Raw genomic sequence first — 22974 nt, 5'->3', positions numbered from 1 at the left:
CTTTTCAGTCAGTTAACATTGCAAAGATACGAGTTCAGGGAATGAACTTCTTCTTTCTGTTAAGAATTAAACGATCAACGTTAACATTTTAGTAGTATCTACTCAAACAGACTGTCGTACAACTATCTAACATTAACAACTTCTCTATGTTGTATATGATTGAATTATGTCTAATTCAAATTTTAGAAATACATTGATAAGCTGTGTCTTCTCACTGTGCACAGGTCTCTTGATCATTGCAATGTCCTGAAGTTGATTGGATGTTTTCTACTGACAAATCCCGACGGTGACACTCGGTACATCCTGGTCACCGAGCTCTGCACAGGGAACCTGAGAGACTACGTACGGAAGAACTCTCCAAACATTCCCGGCAAACAAGAAAGGTAATATTGACCTTGAATAACGAACAAAAGACGTATGCGTTGTAGCTATTCACAGAATATTATAAGAAACTTATGCAAACTCGTGTCCGAGACAAGATTACGAATACATTTAACATGAAAAAGATGGAGTGCTAGATCAAAAATGCTAGAAAATAGCTTCTATACTATACATACTATACTATACCATACCATACCATACCATACCATACCATACCATACCATACTATACTATACTATACTATACTATACTATACTATACTATACTACATCAACATGCAATCACCTTAAATACTTCTCTTGGGTTTGACATCTTTGGATGCAGTGAGAGGTAAGTCTTGTACTTCTTCTATAATGCGGTTCCTTGATTTTGGTGGTAGAATTGTTTTTTCTCTGTGTGCTAATTGAGTATCCTTAACCAACTGCAGGTATTCAATAGAGCAAGGTACTGCAATGAAACACGTCACGGGCATTGCCATCCAAGTTGTAGAAGGACTGAAGTACATACACAGCAAGGGCTACCTACACAGAGACCTTAAAATGGATAACATTCTGGTAAGTGATTTCATGGTTTAACAATTCGTTGTACAATCAATATTTACTCCGGGAAGGAGGATGACCTCCTGACGGGAGTATTGGCAATGCTTTTGATTGTACGTTCGCAGCTAGAACGCACGTTCCCGTTGTTGCATTGGTACCGTTTGCTAGGTTGAGCGTGGTGATGCACGATGTCTTTGTTACACCGTAACTGCTTTTATCGTCAATGCAATATCGTAATTGCACCCCTATATTGACGCCCATGTGGAACTGCCCTCCCATAGAGACCATGATTAAATCCGGTCCGCTATCGCCCAATGTCGTAAGCAGATATAGGGTGGATTCTTTCGCTACTTGTTAAAGGTTATTTTTGAAGCAGCTACTCACACTGTAACGACCACGCATAGATCTATACATTATCATTATCGACATTTTGTGGCGATGTTTTCCGGAATATATAATCTTGTTAGCCTGACTGTCGAGAAATAAAGTTCATTCATTCATTCATTCATACTTAGTTTACCGAGGACCCCATATTCGATCCCTTATGGGAGCCCCGGTTAACTTTATTGGATGGCACTCTTAATCTATAATCTTATTTCTAGTTCCAGTTCTAGTGATAGCTATTTATCTATGTATTTAGATAGTTTTCTGTTTCTGTTGATATTTTCTCATAGATGTCGGAAGGTGATGTCGTGAAGTTAGGTGACGTTGGCCTTTCGAAAGCGGAGGATGACGTCACGGGGACGCAATGTGGAACCATATTGTACGCCGCCCCCGAGGTGGGTTAGACTTATCTATCGGCTGATAACATTAGATTTACCGATAAAGCGCCTGACATAGCCCTGGTTATACTCAAACATTTGAAGATTAATTTCCCGCATGAACGGTCACCTGTGTTGGTTTCGAACCGAAAGATTGTCGGCCGAAAATCCATTGCGTCTTTCCCACACAGTTTAGCCATTTACAATATTTCACAGTTCTCAACGAGTTAGAACAAGTACTAGTCAAACTGAGTTGTCAAGATATAATTTGATTTGAGTCGATGTAGTATTACACAGGATACGAAATCATGTAGACTTGAGTTTTTTTTTTCTGATTTAGACATACACATTTCTTGCTAGCACTGATCGTGAACAAGCAATATGGTATTTTAAAGTGGCGATTGTTGTAAACCCAAATCCCTCTTCCTATTTCACATAAGTCTTTTTTGTATTTGCTTTTAGTGTCACATTTTTGTCTTACATGTTTTCTGATAATGATGGTACAATTTTGTATAAATTATGTGTTATTTCACACCATCAGGTGTACGCTGGTAGTCGTCGCAAGTACACCAGAAAGGCTGACATCTTAAGCCTCGGTCTGATGCTGTGGGAGTTGTGGTATGGTGAGATCATCTTCAAAGGGGCGCCGCCGCCACTGCAGTTCATCAAGGAGGTGGCAGGTGGAAGGAGGCCAGCGTTTCCCGAAGGTGCCGAACCCATCTACTTTTGGCGCGAACTCATGCGGCAGTGTTGGGATGGTGAGCCGGCGAGACGCCCCCCAGCGGACCGTTGTCTAACTGTCCTTCTCTGTAACGATGCCTGTTCCTCTGCCATACACTTCAAAATCGACAAAGGCTCCACACTTTAATGTTATTAATTACAGACCTCCCTTATGATAAGATTCATCGGGCCATTTGATCGAAATTTCATCATAGATTTCAGTAAGTGCTGTAATGTTGAATATTTTTGGTCACAATATTTTACATCTACATTAATTAGAAACATTTGTAGAAATTGAGGTGTGTTGCCTCAGAACATTTCTTGCAGAGCTTTTGGTATTAGATATTAGAATATACTCAAATAATTAGATGCGGGATATTTGAATGGAAGACATCGTAAAATATTTCTCAAAAATACAAGCACAGGCTGTTTTTCATTGTTCGTTGTTACCATCTTCAGGGTCCATGTCACAAGACCCGTTTGCAATATACTTACATTCTGCCGAGCTATCAATGTATGTATATACGAATTGGCTGCTAAATTATGATGAGTTATAGTCATCAGATGTTAATTGTAAACTGTCCCAAACACACAAGCCTTTCCATACAGAATGCAGACACACGTTAAGCATATGTGTCTGAAAACGGCTTGTAAACAATTTAATGATCATATAATCGTTATGTAAAATACATCAAAACATTGTTGCTTTTGGTGTCCTGGCGCATGTTTCTCATTTATAGCCAGGTGATTTATCTCAGTTATGTCTGTATTTCTTTTGGAAAGATAATTGGGCAATGTGTTTAACAGTCATATGCCACTATCACAAACGTGTGACGATGTCAAAAGAAACCGAAGAGAACGTTGAACACCCAGGTGGTCTGCATCAAATAATTTCACAATTACAGGATCTACAGATGATTATAGAGGTCACCAGAATATGTATGACAAAATGTCTTTTGATAGATCTGCAGCAGATTAGGATAATTGAGACGGGAATTGTAGTATGATCCTCAAATAGAGAAAGGGTTTCAATCTAAAACTTCAGAATGTCGTTGTTCATTCAAAAACGTAATGCTTTAAATGCGTCAACTTGTATGAGTACTCTGTGCTGTTACTCTAACTATTCCTCAACGTGAATCTGGCTACACCTACACGCTCAACTCTGGTTCATTCTACATCAGGTGTCACACCGGGCCCCTCCTAGTCTCGCACTACAGTTCGACAGTTTCTAGGTCTCCTACTACAGTTCTACACACGTTTATATCATGTTATAAAGTATGGCGGAAGAAAGCGCCAGTAGTACGGTGGCGACGGTGGAGGTTGTCAGGCTACAGGCACTGGTTCTGTCGTCGACGATGGCGAAGACTCGGGCGGGCCCTCCGCTGCCCTCCCCGATGAGGATGGGCATGGCGTACACGGTAGACCCGGTGATCGGCAGCTGATCCAGGTGACCCACGTTCTCTATGAACACAACCCTCTTCGGCAGAAGAATCTGATGACTCATTTTTTGCTAATACAGAAAAAAAGTACATGGATCTAACATCTACTATAAAAATAATTCCGCCACCCTGAAAATATACGTCCAAACAGATCTCCAACTCAACGTCCCCCAGTATGATAACGTTGGGTAACCTAAATTCGTGGGGTACTTAAAGTCGGGATTTTTTGAAAACGGGGTATTTAGGGATATGTGCTAGATGCAAAATCAGTTATAACGCCAGCAATGCAAAGCAGATAGACTAACGTATTCAGAACACTGGCTGAAAAGCTTCGATAACCATGCATTAGAAGTTGGCGACGTCAAAAACTCTCCGTCCCTTATTGACAGAGTCTGGGGGCTTCGTGGGAGAATCACCCAGCACGGTTGTTCGCTGGTTTATAAGACAAATGTCACATCTCCTGCCTGCTAAACACAATTATTTATAAGACAACTTATTACAATCTCTTTTGCTAACCTGCAACTGGATTCTAAGTGTGATCAATCATCAAAACTCCTCTCTGTTGCTACAACCTACGGCACGTGTATTTTCCCGCCGCCATATTGTTAACCAGAATCCTGTTGTCAAGCAGACGACAAAGGTTTGTGAGGAACACTTTTTGTCTAAATGCTGCGTGTGATAGTGGACTGAGGAAGATATTTTCCTCAAAGTTTGCTCCTAACACAACAAGGAACACATGGACATAGTGGCATTACCATTGCTACGGCATCCAGCTAACTTCCCATGAATAACGTAACGTTACACGTTGCCCGATGATGACGATGGGCCGACTTTGAGTGAAGTTCTACCGACTCAACACACGGGTTGTTCCCGAACTGGCCTGATGTGTGCGGTATGGCCGTTTTTCCGTGTATTTTTTTTACTTGGACACGTCTATATCCATAGCACTCTCCTCAAGCCAAGGATAGAACGAATAGCTGCTGTATAAAATGTGATTAGCGGTAAGATATTCAAGACGAATCTTCTCTCCCGAATTAATGTGCCCCCCTGTCCGACATCACCGTAATTGTGCGTGCGGCGGACGGTAGTTTGAAGTTGAAATATTATGGTGTCAGCACGACTAGAGACAAAATCTACCATATATATGATTAGTGCAAAGATAGTACATGATACTGACAGAATAATAGAAAAAAAGGATGGTTTATTGTTCTGCTAGATTGATTTCAGTCAACCATTATCGGAAAAATCCCGAATTTAGGTTACCCAACGTTACACACCTGTATATCTAAACTGTGCATACCTGGGGGTGCAGCACTAGAGGTCTCTTAAATCCAGTTTTTCAAAGTGGCGGATTTATGTAACCCGGCGGGTTAATGTTAATGGATGTTAGATTGTTACTTATAACAAAATGACTTAGGATGGATAAAAGTGCTTAGCTTAGTACTTATTTGTTTATTTATTCATTGAGACTTAAGCCGTTGTGGGAGGACTGACATAACAGGTGACTATCTCCTTTTCAAGATGTCAACCCAGAACAAGACTGTGGGGTTTGAACCACTCACGGCGGGATGGACCCCTACTCGTATCGATACGTGTGGTAGGTTCTTTAACGTGATAGAGGTGTGGCTCTACTGCTCATGCAAACACAGGACTTCCGCTTTACGTTCCATCCGAGGGGACGTCCCAAACCGAAGCTTAGTACTCATCTTTACCTGAGTCGAATGAGGAAATAGGTTTAGATTGCCTTTCCCAAGGGAACACGTCGAGGCCTGATAGGGGTTCTTACCAAGAAGCTTTAGATTCTAAGTCAACAAGACCGCATTGTCACCATAAAGTGGGTAGGTACTGAATAAAATGGAACGCACCACAGATTGCCCATAATCCATGGACCCAGTGTCGATTCCGATGACGTGCATTTTGCGGTTGTCGGCAAGCCACTGAGCGCCATCTGGGTGAAGGCCGGGGAAGTGCAGCAGGGCGGTGTTCCCATCGTCTGTGCCGAGGTAGGCAGTCTCGCCCTGGTCCCAGTACCACTCCCCCCATCCCGTACGAACTGTAGACCAGACACGTGCAAAATATGAATTTAAGGATCATTTAGGGATAAGCAAAAATACATCTGTGTTAGCCAAAATTATATCTACCGTATGCTCTGATATGACAATGTCTACAATTCCAACAAATGCTACCCGGCGTACTACGAAAGTGGACCTTAGACATATACATTTGACATCGTTATCATGCATAATGATAAAGTAGAGGAATCAACCTTTTGACAAAAGTAAGTCACCCTTTGTCCCTCTGTTTGGTACCAAATGGCTATTTTGAGGGACCTGGCCCATGGACTATATAGGGTTGTTGTGCTTTCTCTAAGCTCTTGGTGAATCACTTACGCATGAGCACACTGCCGTCGGGGATCCGCCCATGTTCTCGTTCCCAGTCCTGGAAGTCTTGTGGACCAATCTCGTAGTCAGGGTTGTCTCTCGTCTTGTCTCTGACGTCGACCACCACGCCCGGCCCTGCCAGATTCTGCAGGGGGACCTCGTCCACTGGGGAGACAAACAAACAAAATGGTTTCCTTTGGGGGCCAAGCGACAGACTAGAAAGGATAAAGCCATCCGTGAACAGTTCCAGCAGGTTGGTACGCCACTGGATAACAACTGAGTTCTTTGTACAACTTACAAGTGTTTTGTAGTCAAGGCTGACGTTTCGGTGACCGTCTGTGACCTTACTCGGGGCAATTCTGACTGCTTTCTTTGCGCACTGCAGCAAGGTGTCGTTGCTAATTTACGTTTGGGACCGCATCTGTTAGCAGCGACACCTAGCTGCAGTGCGTAATAGAACCAAGTACACAAGTGTTTTATACTCAAGAACGATCGACGTTTCGGTGACCGTCTGTCACCTTACTCCGGGGTAATTCTGAATGGTTCCTTTAAGCACTGCAGCAAGGTGTCGCTGCTAATTTACATTTGGGACCGCATCTGTTAGCAGCGACACCTAGCTGCAGTGCGTAACACAACCAGTCAGAATTGCTCTGAGTTCGAGGATGGTGACAGACGGTCACCGGGACGTTGGTCTTTATCAAAACTTGGTTCAAGCTGTTGTGTACAAAGAACGTTTTTAATCCAAGGATGAAATCAGGTTAGATAGAAAGATGGCAGTCATATCAAGTGAAGTGAAGAAGTTTCACTCACAGCGCCACGCTCCCTGGATGAAATGTGCGGGTGCGTCCAGATGTGTCCCGGTGTGCTCAGCAAGGTAGATGTTGTTGAGCTCCAAGTAGAAGCCGTCAGGTATCATGCCCCTTGACGTCATGAAAAAAAATTGAGAAACACCCATTTTTTGGCTGCTGTTTTGATTTTGCACACAGTTTTGTTTTAGAAGACATACTGGGTAAAGTAAGACAAATGTAAACTGACGGTACATATACACATTTTCCAAACATCAAACGTTACCAAATTGAATGAAATTCCAAGGACAGCAGTGTTCCCACTCTGACCCACCGAAAGACATGCAAGCAGGCGTGTGTGACCTTAAACACTGACACACATGACCGGTACATTTAGCGCCAGCGTTTCAGTACGTTAACAGCCATTTGATCTGTGAAATATCCGTGGCCGAATTTAAAACAAAGTTACCGACAAACCAACTATAATAGATTCTATACACTTTAAACTCGGAGCTCAAACAATCGTTCCTACATTTAACGATTTCCAACTTTTTACATTCATCAAATAAAGTTCTTTCCTACTATGACCATCGTGGCCTCACAGTACCCTGGGTAATGCTATCTCATGTAGGAATGTAACTTGTAAGGTGGGTATCGTGGGCCGTGTACGTGTATGACCTTCAACACTGACACACATGAACGGCACGTTTAGCGCCAGTGTTTCAGTTAACAGCTATTCAATCTGTGAAATAGCCGTGGTCGAAAATAGCGGTGGACAAAAATAGCCGTTGCTGAATTTAAAATAGACTAAATCTATACACTTTGAGCTCAGATATTGTTCTTACATGTAACAATTTCCAACATTTTACGTTCATTTAAGTTCTTCGTATGACCATTCTGGCTTTTAGATATAGTTTCATAGTTAATGCTATCGCATGAAAGAATGTAAGGTGGGTATCATGTTTACCGGTCCACTATGGTGAAGTTGTACGGGACCATGCCGGGCCAATGGGCCATGCCATTCTCCAACCGCCATGTCAGTTCGATCATCCGAGGGTCGCCAGGCAACGAGCCACAGGAACATCCAAACAGTCCACAAAATGCCTACGGTTTAAATTTAAAAAAAGAGATAGTAATGAAAACAGTTAATCAATAATCACTTACAAAATGCAATATAATACAATACATGACTGAGGTGAACCATATAAAGGAGACTTTATTGACGTGCGTGAAAAATGACATCTGTATCTTAAGCATGCAGAATTCCGTTAAAGCAAAAATCAGTTCATGGTAAAACGGCAGAAAAGCAAAGGGTGACAGGTCAATTGTTGTAACCTTTAGGCTATACTAACACTGGCTGATAGATCTGCATTCAGGAAAACACCGTCCAAAGTTCGTGGTGAGAGGGGGGCTGTGGTAAATATGTGCTAGTGTCAATAAAGTCTTTTTAAAGAAATGATACATCTGTCTATCTAAATGCATGACATGTAACAGCTAACTTCAACTACATCGCAATATAGGAATATGTAAATGTCCGTCGTCATTTCTGCATATGTTAACTAGTAAACGTTTTATAGCTGGGATGTTTTGCAAGGTAAAAGATCGCACTGTCATCTGATTACACAATCGACAAAGTTTTCCCCACGTCGCCCGAATAGACTAAACCCAAAGAGTTAATATTAACGTAACGGCTGCTTGACATCCGAGTGGCATTATGCAAATAATATCCGACCGGGGGGTTTCCACTGGTGACACGACTTGCGTTTGTTTCTATGTCAACGTACTCACCTAATGCATAGAGTTAAAAGAGGGTTCAACTAATAACTTCATACAGAACGCACAAGTTAAAAAGTCTAGAATTCTATGTTAAAAAGAAAGTTTCATGTCAGATACTAAAATATCCTTTCGTCCATGTTGTGTGTAAAATACGTAATCTTTAGACAAAGCTCCCTCAAGGTCAAACCGAATTAAGGGGCAGTTTTACGTAAGTAAACTCTATACCGTATACTTAGTTCCAAGAGAGAACAAAAACAATAATCACCCGCACTACCTTTAGCTTTGTACAAACTAAATAAATGCGAAAAGAATGCAAAACGAAGTTAAGGCAGTGGTGGGGCTATTGAAAACTATTGAAAACTCTCACCAACGTTTAATTGGCAAAAGATATGCCGAGCCAGTTCCACAAATGAGTTTGCCACCACATGCCCAGTAACTCAAATGTGGGTTGTTTTTCCAAGACTTACCATGATAAGGAGAAGGGAAGACATCCTGGCAGCCATGCTCATCGGAAGCAGTCTTCACGGATCTGTCGATGGTCTGAAGGTTGTTTCCCGTGGTGAAACCGCCACGCACGACAGTTACTCAGTACTACGGTTGCTCTGAAGCGATGTTTGCCTGACCCACCGGTGCAGTGGCGGTGACCTTTCAACTTTCCCTCTACATAATCGATAACATTTCACTCAACAGAACGAGTCTAAGTTTGCACAACACACATGTGACCTTTGCCTCTACATAATTGTAAACATCATACTTGGAATAACAAGAGGTGCAGATAACTGATTACAAAATTTGTTTACTTGGTTTACAGCATTATCTTTCGGAACAGCGTACTGAATCATGTAGTGTGCTCATTTTCTGTGTCTTTCTGTGTGATTTTCTCCTTTAATTCAGCATCAATAACTGTAATTGGTGCCCTCGATGAGATAGTGTACAAGACAACAAGGTACATGAGATGAACAGATTGTGCATGTGATCATCTTAGCTTCTCTAGAATTCAACCACTGAGGGTCATAGTTGTGATTGAATCTTTCATAGTTAATTCAGTGCTTGATTATCTAATGTACAATATGTAGACCGGTTGCCACATACCAACTTTGGACCCTTGACGTGGAACTTCTTACGTAATATCCTTGACATAACCGTAGTTGGGCGAGGGACTTGCACGACACTTATATCGAAGTCGGGTAAATCTTTTCTTAACTGTCCAAGATGAGAGGTCTTTACGACATACTTCCAGTCATCCCAGCCCATTCTCAATTCCAAACAGAAAAGTTCGTCCAAACTTATCGCATCATTCCATTGAGAAGCTAGAATCATTTTCTTTGGAACGGGCTTTAAGCTCTTTATGTATCCCTTTGGTAAGATTGAACAATACTCTTTAACTTCTTGCAACACACTTCGAAAATGACGAACTTCTGAATGAAAGCCTCGTTGTTCTTCATCCTGAATCATTTTCCAAAGTGATTCGTTAAAATAATCGTACATATTGTAGTCCACTTTACTCCATTGTCGGTGCTTTTCCACAGTTTCTGTTGAAATCTTTGCGGTTTTGTATGAATATGACCTAGATCTTTGGAACCCTAAATACAAAATGTCCGCAAGGTCCCAGCAAAGCAATCGCTTCAGTAGGACCAACGATTCGTCAAAATATTCCATGATCATCACAAGATCAAACTGAGTCTTCACCGTCTCTAGAAACTTTTGGACGACTTGATCGTGATCTGATAAATGAATTGGGAATCCGAAGTCGTAGGACTGAAAGTTCCGGGTATACACGAATGGACGGAGGTTCTCGACGTTGGACGAAAACCGCGTCTCATAGTACACAGGGTTGTCAAGGAAACTGGAGACGACGTCACTTCCGGAATGGGAGCTGATGTTGTATTTTTGTTCCAAATGCCACCAATGGAACACCGACTTGAGATGGCTAAATAGAAACGGAAAAATAATATCTTTATTAACTTTTCCTGATACTGTGACGGTCAACATTTAATGACATATATGCAAATAACTGCTGCTACATGTTCTTACTATCAAACAATCATGGCTACTTTTATGTCCGTCTAAACACCTTGTAAACAATTACGACATTTCGTTTAGGTATTAGATATATTTCCATTACTCCATTGCTTCCAGTATTTCGCAGAACCTGTATACTTAGATATATGTTCTTCGATATTCAATTTGCTGGACCTACATTATGAAGAAACTGGCACGTATTCAAATTTACGAATAAATGTACTCAAGTTGCTACATTGGATAGCAAAGTCATTTGTACACAACCGAGTGTTTTATTAATTACCGATTGACCGTCTGTTACCTTCCTTGGGGCAATTCTGACTGGTTATGTTACGCATTACAAGTAGGTGTCGCTGCTAACAGATGCGGCCCCACTTGTAGTGTTTAACAGAACCAGACAGAATTGCCCTGATGAAGGTGACCGACGGCACCGAAAAGTCGGAACTGAACATCTTTGGTTGTGATTAAAGGACATTGTAATCCAGGGACTCAGAAAATGAAACTGTTCAAGGTTATTTTTATTGGCTGAAATATTTTTACCTGAGGGGCTCTCTCAAGATGGCGACAGAAACAGTGTCGTCAGGCATCAATGTGCGTAATATCCTGTCGTCATAAACCACGTGATCACAGAGGATGTTGTAACCGCCTGTAGGTGACGGAAGGATATCTTGTGGCTTTATGTGATGCGGCCAGCCTATGTAGTCCCTGTGTTTGGAAAGGAACCCGTGTAAGTAATTAGTGAACAGTCCACAAACGTCTACTGACAACTATCACGTTAAAATATTGCTTGCTACTACGATGTTATCCTTTGTGGAAAGTATTCTTGTTTTCAGGTACTAGGTGTTGAAGAAGGTATACAAATGCACACAGATTTTTAAAAGTAATCTTGTAGCGGCCAGTACCGGTACTGCAGGTTGGGTCGTCGACTTTTCATATTTCCAATGTTAAAAAAGCGGTAAATGTGGAACTACGATAGGTTTTTTTTCTACAAACCTTTAGTTGGTCTTTTAAGGCTTTTTAATTGATAAAATGGCGCAAATGATAAAGAAGACAACATACAGTCACTAGCTTTATTTAGATTGAGACAGTAGTCAAAAACATTGTTCTCTCATCATCGGTACCAAAACGTCATAAATATCCAAGCCTCACGTCATCAATGTCAATAGTAAATGATTGTTCCAGTACACACGGGTTTTTGCGATTGTCACGAAGTGTTCTAGAACAGCATTTACATTGTTGTAGCGTCGCCGTGGAACAGCAACCAAACACAACAACACTATTGAGCATGCCGCACGTGCATTTCTCAAGCTCCTCGTTGTGTAAAGCCGAATTTGCTTATCCCGTTTGATAAGATGGGTGTGCTGGACTGGACCGCGTCAGCGGTCCTCACAGTAGCACATACCCTGTCATTGCTCAGGCCTGGCGGTAAGAGATGGACCGGCGAACCCAAACTGAACGTTACTGTTCATGAAGGGAAAGTTGGTCGCCACAGTCAAAGCAAGTATGTAGTCACTCTTCGTCACGGTAAGGAAAAGCAGCAGACAAAGAAGAAGAAATCAGATGGTCTAGTCTGGGAGTATGCTGCCGTATTCTCTCATTGGACGCCGACAGATCCCTTGATACTGAAACTGCGAAAAGCGAAGCGGTGCAAAGACACGACCATTGCCGAGCTTCCCATCGATGTTGCCGCCGCACTTGCGTCGGTGGACGGCTTACCGAACAGATGGTGGTACGCCATAGAGAGAATCGACAAAGCTGGTCGACAGAAGGAAGAGGTTTTCCTACAAGTCACGATCACTGTGGACGCCCAGGGGGTGAAAAGTGGTTCGACACAGGGTAAGGGACTTCTTTTGTTTTATTTCTAGTTCTAAGCAGTCGCGACCGAGTTTGTATGATGTAACGCCCTTGAGGCCGTAGAGGAGCTTGTTAGACAAGGAGATATAAAAATGACGTCTTCATGGAAACCTAAAACAAGCGTAGGTATATGTGGAAAGATATTTCTTTACTGTTGTAAAATTCAGTCTTATCAAACTTCAAAATAACATTACGTGCTGTACAAATAATGGCAAAGTGTGTGTCAAATGAACGGTTCGGCCGAACCGGCGTTCGAAGCTTCCATCTTCTACTACGGGAACAGTTTTTCGTTCAAAGACTAACGTAAAACACCCCGTTTACGCGAACTGTATCTTATTATTCAGCCCCTGCCAAGCCTGCTAAGGAGACCGGTGAGGACACAGAGCGCCACTCTCGCGACAAGGATGTGGAGGTCACAAAGGTGCCCACTTCTGACAGTGACTCCGGACGGGGTCAAGGTAAGATATGTCTGCTGTTCATTCTGTAAATGTGAACTGTATTATTTTTTGAAACACGTTTTTGAAAGTGTTTAGAAAAAAACAACACATTGACGCGTTTTTGAAATCACTGTAATGCGGGCCTAGCATGAAAATGGAAAAAAAAACACAGCATAAGCATATTGTTCCATATGCATTTCATTCAGACCCTGCAAAGCCTCCCAGTGAGCCTGCTACGACAGCACAAGACAAGCCCTCTACCAAGCGAGGAGTCGAGCCAAGCCATGAGCGCCGTTCCTCGGTTTCCCAGGAAGGAGAGACGGGAACGTCAGACAGCAGCCGCCGCACGGACAGCTCACCACCGGCCGCAGCCGGCGATATCACTGACGTCAAGTCAGAGCCGCCTTCATCGTCAAGCCTGACACCCAGCCCACCTGCCTCATTCAACACACCAGACCAGGCCGGTACAAGTGGCCATGGTGAGGGCGATGCCAAGGTGGATTCAGAGCACCCCTCCAACGACAAGGACGTAGAGGTCCCACAGGCGTCTTCTGCAGTCGACGGTTCTACGGATGACAATGACTCCGGACGGGGTCAAGGTAAGAGGCGTCATAGATCTATTGCTCTTTCTGTGTATGAACGTTCTTAATGCCTTAATTTGCACATGGAACTTATAATCATTCTCTCATAGTTAAATACAACACCAAGCTATTATCCATCAAATTGGAAGTAAAGTATAAGAATCCAGAATAAATACAGTCACTGAAAAGTGAACTTTCACTCTATTCAGACTCAAACAGGCCCTCAGAGAAGACCGTTAAGGCCGGGCAAGAGAACCCAGAATCTTCAGCTGAGCTGAAGGAAGTGACGGCAGTGTCCACGGACGTGGAGGCCGTACAGGTGCCCTCTTCAGGCGACGGACCCACAGGTGAGAGGCATCTTAGATCTGTTGAGTCTTCATAGATAAGTTGCTCTCTCTGCACATACATGGACTCTTCGCCCTTTCTTTGCACATAGAAATTAGAATAATTCTGTCAGAGGTAAATACAAGACAAGACAACTGCCTATCAAATTGGAAGTAGAATGTAAGAATCCAGATAAAAACGTAAAAAAACAGCCACTGAAAAGTGAACTTTCACTCTATTCAGGCTCAAAAAGGCCCTCAGAGAAGACCGTTACGGCGGCAGGACCAGGGACCCCGGAATCTTCAGCAGAGCTGAAGGAAGAGACTGCAGTGTCCACGGACGTGGAGGCCGCACAAGTGCCCGCTGATGTCGACAGCCCTGTGAGAGGCAGTGACTCCGAACGGGAGCAAGGTAAGAGGTGTCTGCTGTTATTTCGGCAGATGTTAACATTTAGCACACAGATGTAGCCGTTTGGCACCCAATTCTGTATTTGTTAGGGGTTATGCAACAGTAAGAAGGTTAACTAGACTATTTGGCAACGCCTTTAATATTTCTTTGCATCTTCCTCTCGGGTAAATAGAATCGTCCTCTCAAATTAATGATAAACTGCAGAATAAAACACTGCAAAGAGTAACCACTACAATGTGAACTTTATCTCTATTCTATATATTTCAGACCCAGCCAAGCCCTCCAATAAGACCGCTGTGCAACAGAAGCCAGAAGGTTCGGAGGATGTGATGTCACTGCCCGAGAATGAAGAGACGGACTTGCCGGTCAACGCTAACAGCGACGTGGACACAGACAGACCTAAAACGGTATCATCTACACAGGGAGGAGGAGTGGATCTTCCAACAACCAACCCATCTCCCCGCCACGCAGATGCAGACGACCCGCAGTATGAAGAGATGATGTCATCGATCGACGATCTGTGGGATGACCTCATCACTAAGAGAGAGTACGCGGATGAACTTCAAAAGTACGCCGACTCACTCCGATCCAAGCTCGCCGCCACCGCGCCACATGTCCTCAACTACACGGTTATCAAGAACCTGGCAGCGCAAGTGCCCGTGTGCAAGTCTTACGGCTTACCCCAGACGGAAGGACTGAGCTTAGCGCATCTCAAAGATATCCAAGACACCCTAGCCAAGTTGTTAAAAGATGAGGATTATCGCGCAACGTACCTGAGGAAATGGTACATCGATGAGATGTGCAAAGTGGCTCTGAAAGAAGCCCCTCAAGTACTGGGTGCACAGGACTGATTCTATGTTATATCGGGGGGGGGGGGGGGGGTCTACATTTCTGGTACTGAGTCGACAGTTGTGAGTTTGTGCGTTTACCTCATCTAATTAACTGCCATTCCGTGATGATTCGAGATTGTATTTTTCAAACCATTGTGAACATGTGTATTTTTTTGCACCAAGGACATTTTTTAGACTTAAACTGACAGGTATTCCCTCTGAATTGAGAAGGAACTTCCACTTGTGTCTTGGATGGTGTTAAAAATGATGTTGATTCTGTTTCAGTAGAAAGTTTAGCTCGTTTTTATCACGACTACATGTGCTGTTCAAGTCTAAACATTTCTAGAAAATTACTTTTCATTTTCCTCCACTCCATTTTGGTCTATTTTCGGTGGTTTTAGAGAACCTGTTTCCACAAAGGGTAAACTGTTGCTTCAGCATTACATTTATTCACTTAACTATATTTCGGGAAATTTTCATTTTTCCCCTTTCCGTTTTCCTAAATGGAGATGATGAATTCTAGTATCATACACTTTAAGATTCATGGGATGGGTACATCTTTGTGCAACACTGTACGTGTCAGTGACAGAAAGTATACATGTTTGGTGTTCAGGATTTGGTGACCACATTGGAAGATGATAAAATATGCTAATACAGTTGTATGTTTTCACCAATTCCCATTTGTCTTGTCGTTACTTAACCCAAAGAGAGCGAAGAGTTGTTTTTCCTCTCTGTAATAGCTTCAGTATTACGGCAATGTATGTGTGCTTACCTATAGTGTGTAGGAAGAACGAAGGTGAGGTTGTTTTTCCAGCCGAACCTTTGGAAGATAGACGCCACGGTTGTGGATGCAGCTTTGTGGACCTTCAAAAACACTACGTTCTTCACCTTAGCTCTACAAGCACCGCTAGAGACGCGAACTCTGCATGGGAAAAATATCATATAATTTCCTTGCTTTCAAACTACGTCACCCAACTGCTGCAACTTAACATATCATCAAAATGATATTAAAGGGAATCAAACTGACGTATCAATAAAATACAAAACAGTCCAAAAAATTTGTAGGTGTCTATTTTAGTATAAGATCAAATCATGGCGGTATCAATGTTTCTACGCTTAGGAAAGACTCGTTCTTAAAATGAAATGGTTATAAAAAGGCCATAACTGAATACGTATACGCATTATTTTTAGAACCCTATGGTAATACAACGAAAGGTAAAATTATGCTTTTCGTTACATATTTTTACGTAACATAATTCGTTTACATAGATCCTTCACTTCCGGTTCTAACTCTCTGGTCCCCGCTGTGTTTCCATGGTGACTGGTGGCAGGTCGGGACAGGTCGACAGACGAACTTGAACATGAAAAAAACGACCAACAGCAAGGTCACAACACCCGCCGTCTTCCAGCGGACAACTTTCATAGCTGTGGAGAAAATGTGGCACTGAAGTCACCTCCAAGAAAGACACCGACAGATAATTTTTGTCCATTTATGTTTTTAGGCTACACCAAGTAATTTTTATGGATGACGTCCGCGCGCGCATTGATTTTGGTCTGTTCCCAGAAACAAAAACAAGAAATTCCGCTTCCTGTAACTATGATCATAGAGTTACGACAGTGCTGCAAATCGAAAGAAACAGGACAGGACAACAACTGCTGTTCGACTTCAACTGATTTATTCAAATTATTGCTTTTTCATGATGAATAAAAGAATTGTTAGTTGTTACACTGTGTTCTCTCATTCAATTTGTGTCCTAACATGTGTCGTCGACTATTATATTTCAAATCTAGGCATCTTGTTTTTTTCGGCCCTTCTTGTTTTTTTTCGCGCTCTCGCATTAGATTTAGGGTCTCCAAAGGACGTCATCCATAAAAATTACTTGGTGTAGCCTTAATGGAGGGATTCCCATGAGATCTCTACTTTGACATTGCGTATAAATCGAGATACCGATGGAATATGAATGAAAATAAAGGCCACTCACCGCTGGCAAGTTAAAGAATGCCTGCCGCATTCATTAGACATAATCATTATATCGTACTACCTGAATTGCATTAGCCATGAGTCCGTACAGCACTCCAATTCTGTCACAGGACTCACTCAACCGGTTTTAGGTTGACCTGTTCAAACACGTGTCATGAGAACAGAAGAGGGGGGGGGGGGGCATTAGCAGAGCAACTGTTAAAATAACGAGGGGGTATTCTTTCTTTTATAGAAATCCACACGTTTAACTTCGGGTATTGTCTTTGGCATCAGAATGATGCTAGTGTACTTTGTATTTTGTTGACGTCAGAACTGTCTTTTGTTAGGTTAGCTATAGAGCAGGCAGAATAGTAGTAACATCAACAAATCATACACCGTGTTATGTTTCTGAATGATGACTTAATCAATTATCAGAATATGGTTGTATTTTATGTTATGAAAACCGACTTATAGAGCGATTATTAGATGAGCTGTAAAGCAGGTCTGCATATTGAAGTATTGTATAAATATTGTGAGTCAATAGAAATGGTCCCCTTAAGGGAGTTTCCACTTGTATTTTTATTTGTGCATTATGCAATTTTGCTGAAATAGTACCACATTTCAGTAAGCGATGAAATAATATGCAATAAAAGTCAACACAGTAGTTTCTCATGAAAATTTCATTGCAATGTTTTAATCAATTACATATAGTGGTCATAGCCATTGATAATAATTTTCAGTATCAACATATGACAACCATTATACATGTATGTTCAAGAAAGCTTCATACATAACTACATTTCTGTACTCCCATTACAATGGCAGATACTCTTTATTCAGAGGTCAGGATCAAGAGAAATAAGCTATATGGTATTGACCAAACAATTTATGTTACTCTCTTCTGGTAGCTTGACCTGCACACCGGGCACACAAACTTTCCCTCCCCAACAGCAAACTCCTCAAACGCCTCCAGACAAGTCCTGTGGAACACATGTGAACAGGACAGTAGCACCGTCGGTCTTCTCTGTACATCACCCTCTCCTCCTGACCTATTAACCTTTGACTCCTGTACATCACCCTTTGCTCCTGACCTCTTAACCTTTGACTTCTGTACATCACCCTTTGACCCCTGGTTACTACACTTTGACCCTTGTCCTTTGACACCATGTGAGGTAGTTCTTTTCCTTGGTTCACTGCTTGGTGTTTGACCTTGTGATGTGGTTGGTCCATCATTTGAACTATGACCTTCTGAGGTCAGTGGCATGATGCATATAGGGCAGTCTGTGTCACCTCTCTCTACAGCCTGCAAGAGAAAACAGTAATACTCAGAATCATGCCTCAAACTTCCTTTGCACTTATTGGCTGATTATGATGAAATGAAAAATACAACTTGTCTCCTTCTGAAGAGAAAAAATCATTTTGAGCCAGACCCCATTCCCCCCCCCCCCATTTTTTTGGACCTAATATTGCTTTGGTTGCCATGTAAACGAATGGACTATACAGATGGCACATTACTTCTCACCCCTGCAGTCTTTTTCTTGCATTTCCCCACAGTAACAATGTATCTCTGACAACGTACAATCTTATAATGGCCCCCTTTCCATCGAACAATGATTGCTGAGTCCAGCAACCAAAATTGGATTTGGATTCTATTATTGGAATATGATGCAAGATGTAAATCAAAGTATGGTTTAAAAGACATCAGAACACACAAAATGTTTTAAAAAACTCATTCTTTGTCTATGTAATTCATTGCGCGATCTGCCAAATCTTTGATTGCTCAGTAGTCACTCAGCAGTCTCTAGTTGAAAGGGGGTGTATCAAACTAGTATACTAAGGCCACACCAATTTAATTTCTTGGTTAACAGATTTTCATTAAAAAAAAAAGATTTTAGAAAAAGAAAAATCATGAAAACATTTTTCATAATTTTTTTTAAATTTTTTATTTTTTTGGAAAATAAAAATTTGTTAACCAAGAAATTAAATTGGTGTGGTCCTAGTACAAAGACTTGTCATCCTTACCCTGAGCTGTATCCTCTCCCACTCCTCTTCACTTAACGGTTTCCACGAATTCTCGTCAAAAAACCTGAACACGTCTCTGCTGGCCTGTACGGAGCGGTCGATCTCCGACAGGAAGTCATCGATATTGTACGCACAGGACTGGACGATCCGGTCTGTGATGGACTGAAACTGAGACAACAACATTCTGATTACAAAACAAAAACAGTTAAGAGCTAAGAATAACACCTCTTTTACAATGGTAGATGCAAACATGCACTTTGGATTTTGTGAATTGTATACAGGATTGTTAATGAAATAAAACATCTAAAATTTTGCAAGGAAAAGTGTAAAACAATCTCTTATCATGCTTTAATAATAATAAGTAGTAGTAATTGTCAATAATTGTACAGACATGTAATCTGGCTGTATGCAAATCAGCAGTCTAGTTCAGACGAAATCAATATAACATAACACTTATGAACAGAACAAGTCTGAATTGCATATCATACACATCTTCTTTTTGCATCAGACTTTTACTGCTCCTTTCCCTTCAAGATTAACTCTTCATCAAAACCATACCTTTTCTTCATAAAACTTCTGCCTGAGTCTGGGGTCCTTTGGTGGAACAGTCTGTCTCAGTTTCCTGTACCAACATCTTACCACGTACCCTCGCCAGCAGGCCTGGATTCTGGGTGGGGAGAGTTGACAACAGTGTTATAATTCATCTACAGGTAGCTTTCAAAACCCAAACTAAAACATAATAAATGGCAAGGAGAAATTTCAGAACTCTGCAAAGATATACACTGTACCATCATTAGTAGTTGTTTGGAAAAACTACATCTGTCTATCATATCATAACATACACATACCCGGTAACTAGAAAATATTACAATTTTAAGATAAAAGTCTACAATAAAGAGAAAATAGGTGCCTTTGTTTGAGGTCTCAAGGATGTTTTAAAAGAATTTGAATCCAAGATGCAGCTTGTGCAATTAAGAACACAAGACAAGTTACCGGGTTTCTTTTTCCAGCTCGTTTACGTGTGATATATTGTGGCAGCAAGTGCCTACAGAGTAAGGAAATATGGTTCCTGTTTCTTTTACAACAACAACAACAACAACAACAACAGCAATAAACCATCTGTGTCATTGAACCACAAACCTAGTAGCACACTTGACACGATGATGTCTGGCCCCCTCGTGGATCACCCTAGTCTGGTACTGGTCCTTGCGGCACAGCGGACACGTTTTCTTACCGCTAAAGCGCTCAAAAGCCTGGAGACAAGCCTTGTGGAAGACATGGGAGCAGGACAGGAGGACCTGCAAACACAACCATGGAAGTGATGAATTTGCTTTTTTTAAATGACAACAAAAGTATATACTAAGTGGTACTACTTTGCATGCCCATCTAATTATTTCTGTACTCTTCTCACAAAGCAATATCTTACAAAGCTGCAGTTTGAAAGAAAGCTGCTAGGGGGATCATCACTTTATACCTTTTCTCAAGATCTACACCTGCCCATTATAAGAGACCTCTAGTCATTGAAACGTGTCACGACGCGACATTAAATCAAAGATCTCATAGTCATACCTCTGTGAAATATGAGTTTTTGCGAAGATCTTGTAGGTTATGTACTAGGTTGAGTTACACGTTGTAAGTTAAGTAGTCGTTCGTCTGTTCCCATCCTGCCAGTCTCCTGTTACACCTGTGACCATCTTCCATCTCACATCCTGTCACTCACAGACAAAAAACAGTACCTCCGTTTTCATGGAGGTAATAAGTTAATAACCCAGGCTATCAACATTACTGTCTCACCTGTTCTTGGGTGCCAAAATCTTCCTTACAGATGACGCAGGGTTGGGTGTGGTCGTCACGGTGACTGGCGCGATGCTTCACACTCTGCCACTCCTCCTCCGTCAGGGGCTGCTTGGGAGCCTCCACAAGACCCAGCTTCTGGGCTGGTGCAACAATGATCAATCAATATACATGACACAACTTTAGTGTCAACAAAAAATTCAGGGCTTTAGTTTAAATAGAGGAGAACAGCATAGATTTAAAAAAATCTATTGAATGGGACGTAAAACCAAAGATTTCATGTTTGAGGAGAGCCACACCTCTCGCACGTTAAAGACTACTTAGACTACAATCAATTCCTTCTTTCTACTAAAGTCATAATATCCGTAAGCGTATCCTGCCATAATTCAAGGCAAAGTCCATAATCTTTCTGGTAGGATCATGATACTGTAAATGCATTTAAGTTCGCATGGTTTTTATTTCGCGCTAAGGGGAAAATGGAGTGTTCGCGGTGGTTTTAAGTTTGCGGCAGCGCTATAGTCACATACTGCTTCAGTATTGAACAAAGCGGTTTTCGCGGCGACCATTTCACCGCAAAAACTGCAAACATAAAGCCACCGCGAACATTTCTGCATTTACAGTACCCTAACACCTTGTAGATCACGGTGACTAAGTAAGTGTACATTACCCAGTGATAATGGTTGAGGTTTGGGGTCCAGCACATATTCCTTTTCTTCTATCTCCTCTTTCTTTGTCTTGGTGTCAGAGCTGAGTCTTTTCCTCCTGGTGTCCACTACAGGCCTGACATGTTTGGGCCGCTGGTGGTGACCTTTCACCGGAAGGGGTCGTCTGGTCCTCAGGGGGTCGGCCAGGGACAGGTTCCGCATGATGTGGTCCTGGAAGGCCACCGCTGCCAGGGTGGTGGAGCTGGCAGGGGAACTCTGAGGGGTACATGGACAGGGTGGGGTGATGATGAGTGTTTGCCCTTGAATTAAGAAGTTTGTTTGTTTTATTGAGATCTCCATTAGTGTTACACTAAGAGAAACACTATTCTACCTCGAGTCCACTTACATAATTCTACATAATTACATACAAGTCTGGTTTGAATCTCTGACAGGCCCTAATGTAGTGCCCTTGGGAAAGGCAGGCACTTTATACTATGAATTTCCTCACTTCACTCAGGTGAAAATGAGTACCAAGCTTCGGTTAGGGACATCCCATAGATAGGATATTAAATGGACTATGGAGGTTCTGCATTTGAGTCCCCACACTTATCAAAAAGAGTAGAGGTCCTAACTGGTGTGAGTGGATCAAACCTTAAGTTACAGGTATCCTAAATGAGGTACTGTGCTTTGAGCCCTAACTACTAGTACTAAGTAGCCTAGCGGGGTTTAGCGATAGTAAATTATGAAGAAGAAGCTGGGGTTCTAGCCGCGGCGACTCTGGTGGGAAGACGTATATTTAGTTGTATATTATACAGTGTCTTCCAACTGTATAATATACAAGTAAATACAGGGGTTCCTGATTTGTCAGAGTCTATAACGCATAACGTGATCACATAACTCAAATCATTCTTCTTCTTCTTTGTTATTACGTGTACGCGTACTCATCCTTTTGTTCACTCACACAGATTTTAACTAAGACACTTCCGACAACGTTAGAAAAAAACTTTCTTCAGATCTAAGTTACCCCCCTCCCCCATCGCCTTCCAAGCTTCAGTCGCCAACTCACCTTCGCCTTTCCTCCCAAATTCGGCTTTGTTGATGACGCACTGACATTTCTATACTGATTCATGTTAATATCGAAAAGTCGTGTGCTCATAAAATATTTCAAACGTCGTCCAATTTTCCTGCAAATTCGATGTTTGGAGCTACCAAGCAACAAGTCAGTTTGTTTCCTCCGCCATGTTTTTTGAGATGATGGTAACTAACCAATCAGGAGCAGCAGTGATGCCATTTAACCAATCAGACAACAGTACTGT

The 22974-nt window shown here is 42.0% G+C and overlaps 4 protein-coding genes across 4 annotated transcripts; 1 reads left to right on the top strand and 3 right to left on the bottom strand.

Moving 5' to 3' along the window:
- The first annotated feature begins 808 nt into the window (after positions 1–808).
- LOC136446223 (uncharacterized) lies at positions 809–3273 on the top strand. The gene is made up of 3 exons (XM_066444541.1): positions 809–935; positions 1595–1699; positions 2223–3273. The coding sequence occupies exons 1-3, from the start codon at positions 834–836 to the stop codon at positions 2547–2549; spliced, it is 534 nt and encodes a 177-aa protein (XP_066300638.1). The 5' UTR covers positions 809–833; the 3' UTR covers positions 2550–3273.
- LOC136446222 (isatin hydrolase-like) lies at positions 3036–8106 on the bottom strand. Its single transcript, XM_066444540.1, has 5 exons — positions 7974–8106; positions 7032–7141; positions 6231–6386; positions 5706–5893; positions 3036–3911 (listed from the first exon to the last, which is right to left on the bottom strand). Exons 1-5 carry the CDS (start codon positions 8054–8056, stop codon positions 3660–3662), a joined length of 789 nt encoding a protein of 262 aa, XP_066300637.1. The 5' UTR covers positions 8057–8106; the 3' UTR covers positions 3036–3659.
- A 1693-nt stretch (positions 8107–9799) lies between these two features.
- Positions 9800–16252, bottom strand: LOC136446477 (galactose-3-O-sulfotransferase 2-like). The gene is made up of 3 exons (XM_066444858.1): positions 16011–16252; positions 11345–11509; positions 9800–10712 (listed from the first exon to the last, which is right to left on the bottom strand). The coding sequence occupies exons 1-3, from the start codon at positions 16178–16180 to the stop codon at positions 9821–9823; spliced, it is 1227 nt and encodes a 408-aa protein (XP_066300955.1). The 5' UTR covers positions 16181–16252; the 3' UTR covers positions 9800–9820.
- Positions 16253–17887: 1635 nt separating this feature from the next.
- Positions 17888–22930, bottom strand: LOC136445875 (RING finger protein 32-like). The gene is made up of 7 exons (XM_066444084.1): positions 22725–22930; positions 21682–21934; positions 21015–21157; positions 20361–20518; positions 19779–19887; positions 19221–19388; positions 17888–18501 (listed from the first exon to the last, which is right to left on the bottom strand). Exons 1-7 carry the CDS (start codon positions 22812–22814, stop codon positions 18085–18087), a joined length of 1338 nt encoding a protein of 445 aa, XP_066300181.1. The 5' UTR covers positions 22815–22930; the 3' UTR covers positions 17888–18084.
- Positions 22931–22974: the final 44 nt, after the last annotated feature.

Source organism: Branchiostoma lanceolatum, chromosome 12 (genome assembly GCF_035083965.1).
Source record: "Branchiostoma lanceolatum isolate klBraLanc5 chromosome 12, klBraLanc5.hap2, whole genome shotgun sequence".
Taxonomy (NCBI): Eukaryota; Metazoa; Chordata; class Leptocardii; order Amphioxiformes; family Branchiostomatidae; genus Branchiostoma; species Branchiostoma lanceolatum.
Note: the sequence above shows the minus strand (reverse complement) of the source record. Positions and strands in the feature narration are given on the sequence as shown.